At 32.9% G+C, this 2975-nt stretch overlaps 1 protein-coding gene across 1 annotated transcript; it reads right to left on the bottom strand.

Moving 5' to 3' along the window:
* Positions 1 to 600: 600 nt before the first annotated feature.
* Positions 601 to 2708, bottom strand: LOC141678012 (1-aminocyclopropane-1-carboxylate synthase 7). The gene is made up of 4 exons (XM_074484194.1): positions 2342 to 2708; positions 2119 to 2247; positions 1824 to 1984; positions 601 to 1725 (listed from the first exon to the last, which is right to left on the bottom strand). Exons 1-4 carry the CDS (start codon positions 2513 to 2515, stop codon positions 861 to 863), a joined length of 1329 nt encoding a protein of 442 aa, XP_074340295.1. The 5' UTR covers positions 2516 to 2708; the 3' UTR covers positions 601 to 860.
* Between the last annotated feature and the right edge of the window lie 267 nt (positions 2709 to 2975).

Genomic DNA, 2975 nt, shown 5'->3' with positions numbered 1-2975 from the left:
TAGTATTAAATATAAAAATTTTATTGTATTAAAATACTCATAAATATGAATCCAACAAAATCACTATGATTACGTTTGATATTATAAATTAAACGTAAATTAGTAGTTAATCGCTTATTAGTAAAAAAGTCAAAATAAGAAACACATTTTTATAAATTAAACGTAAATTAGTAGTTAATCGCTTATCAGTAAAAAAGTCAAAATAAGAAACACATTTTGGGAAGGGGGAGTAGTATTTTCACTTCATACAAAGAGACATGTTAAACAGTATTTACATGCACATGCACACATTGACTGTGAACTCATCTTTTAAAACTAAGAATAACCATTTGATCATGTTAGAAATCTATATTTGATACTATATTAGTCTGCTTATATTAAAATTAATTTAAATAATGTTTTATGTAAAATGTTAATTTATTTGAAAAATATAATATGGTTGCTAAATCTATTTATTGATCATCAATAAAACTCTTCATTGATCCATTAAGTTTGTATATGTTACCCACTTATTATGACAGCTATAGATTCAGAAATATCAGAGATGAAAATGGTTAATTAGTTAAAAAAAAATTGGATTGAACTTTGAACACAAGCATGATAAAATAGATAAAATATTGATATTATTCACTATAGCCAACTTGGTGAAAACATACAATGAAAAAGATGATGGTATTACACAGTACTATATTCTGATTTACAGGATTCTGGCAATCCAAAAATTTTGAGAAGGAATTGCCATAAAAAAAATCAGTAATATATATGAACTTGAACCAAAAAATTATATGTAATAAAATAAATAAATAAACAAGATATTATTAATTACTTAACATAGTATATATAATAAGTATTACTGTTCTTCATGCATGGATCATCTTGTTCCTCTTCTCCATGAAAACTTGGATCCTGTTGAGTGCAATATCTAATGTCTGCTCACTCATATTCGCAAAGCAAACTCTGAACCATCCAGCTTCTGAACAGTGACATGAAGATCCTGGAGAAATATTCAACTTCACTTCCTTTAGAATTGATGTCCACAGCTCCAATTCACATTCTCTTGTATTTTTCTCCAATAATGGACTCAAATTCATCCAGCAAAAAAGTCCTGCATTCCCTTCTAAGCACTCGATACCCGATTTTCTCAGCCCCTTTATGATCATCTCATATCGTGCCCTTAGCCTTTTTCGGTTTTCTCTTATGTAATTTTCTGTGAAAGTTTCATCAGATAACATGGCTGCTAGAAGATGCTGAGTTTGTGATGATATTAAGGTGAAACTCGACATTCTTCGTGCTGTTGTGACAACTTTGTCGTTGTAGGAGTATATTGTACCTACTCGAAATCCTGGGAGGCCAAGATCTTTCGAGAGACTATAGACAATGTGAACTCTCTCAGATTCTTTGTAGTCCCTATCAGCTAGTACTTCTGCAATGCTGACAAATTCGGATGCATAAAATGCTGATCCGGAGTAGATTTCATCGGAGACGAGATGGATGTTTTTGGTTGTTGCAAAGTCAAGAACTTGTTCCAAAACTTTTCTTTGAATTGTTGCTCCTAGAGGGTTTGATGGATTTGTTATGAGTACACCTCTAACTTTCATGTTCTTGGATGTTGCATCTTCGTATGCTGCTTCTAATGCTTGCGGTGTGATTTGAAAATTGTTTGAACTGTCACAGTGGATTGGTACAATTTGTACACCAGTTCTCCATCTTATATCTCTGTCGAATCTGTAGATAAAGAAGTATCCGGAATTTAGTTTACTGATCAATTTCACCGATAAAGTATCCGAAATATATTGACCGTGAAGGTTTTAATGAAATCTTACCCTGGATAGTATGGAGTTGGGACTAGCAATGCATCACCAGGATTAGCTAGAATGAAGGTTAAGAGTTCATTAGCAGCTGTTGCACCTGCTGTTATCACGACTCTTTCGGGGTTAAATTTAGCTCTTCCCCCTCTGATTTTTCCCATGAAACTTGCCATTGCCTGGAGTAATCATGCACAGAAGTATATTAGTTTGATTGATCATAAAGTTTTTGCAGTAAATATTTTGTTTTAGATAACATAATTATTTTCTGTCCAAATCGGAACAAGAGCTTAAAAATGTAATTTTTGTTTACCTTTCGGAAAGAGAGCAGTCCATGATAATCCTGAAACAAAGCATTTTCTCTGAAACTAGGAGTTTTTTTGCCCCAGCTAACTGTTTCTGAATGGTTTTCCAAGTACTCCTCTAGCAAATCAAATGAAACCTGTTGATCAAGAAACAACAAGGTTAATTACTCGGTAATTAACTTCGATGATTTTAATATAATTAACTAAAGTTAATTACATGTAGATACTTACTTGATTTTCTGCCAAGCCCATTTGAATGACACCAGTGGAGTTATGGAACTCATCATAAGGATTTTCATCATAAGCTTTCCATCCAGCAAAGTACGGTGAGTCTTCTCCGTGAGTTTCGGAATTCGCAATGTTTGAAAGCTCAACAGAAGAAGCTTGTACAATCTCTATGGCCATTTGAAATATTCTGTTTGATGATGATATAGCTTGAAAGATTGTCTGTGAGTTTATGAGAACAGAGAAGAGTGTTTTCTTGATGATTTAGCAAAAGAAGAGAGTGTTTTCTTGATAATTTAGCACAAAAAAGAGTGTATTCTTGAATGCTTTGTCTTGAATGATGTTTGAAGAGTTGAGAGATGAGAGAGTATTGTTTGTTGCTGTTGAAAGCCATTGTATTGACAAGTATATATAGCTACAAGGAAAGGCTAAGTCATGAACTGAGGGTCCCTTAGGAGATGCTAAAAAATTCTGTGAATAAAGAAAGGAAAAAAGAGAAGCAATGATTGATTCTGTGTAGTAAGCAAGATTGATCAAAATCAAAATCACCTTTTTACGAACATGTACCAGTAGGTGTTTATTACTGGTGACAACTGTTGAGCTTCTGTCATATTTTCTAAACTTTAAAAGTTTCTCCCCC

The sequence above is a fragment of the Apium graveolens genome, chromosome 8 (genome assembly GCF_009905375.1).
Source record: "Apium graveolens cultivar Ventura chromosome 8, ASM990537v1, whole genome shotgun sequence".
Classification (NCBI taxonomy): domain Eukaryota; kingdom Viridiplantae; phylum Streptophyta; class Magnoliopsida; order Apiales; family Apiaceae; genus Apium; species Apium graveolens.
Note: the sequence above shows the minus strand (reverse complement) of the source record. Positions and strands in the feature narration are given on the sequence as shown.

Bases quoted from the DNA above. Each gene is read 5' to 3' on its own strand.
- LOC141678012 (XM_074484194.1), bottom strand. From the start codon at position 2,515: ATGGCCATAGAGATTGTACAAGCTTCTTCTGTTGAGCTTTCAAACATT. The intron at 2,248-2,341 runs GTAAGTATCTAC...CTTGATCAACAG, and splicing joins TGGGCTTGGCAGAAAATCAA to GTTTCATTTGATTTGCTAGA. The intron at 1,726-1,823 runs GTAAGATTTCAT...CTTTATCTACAG, and splicing joins CCAACTCCATACTATCCAGG to ATTCGACAGAGATATAAGAT.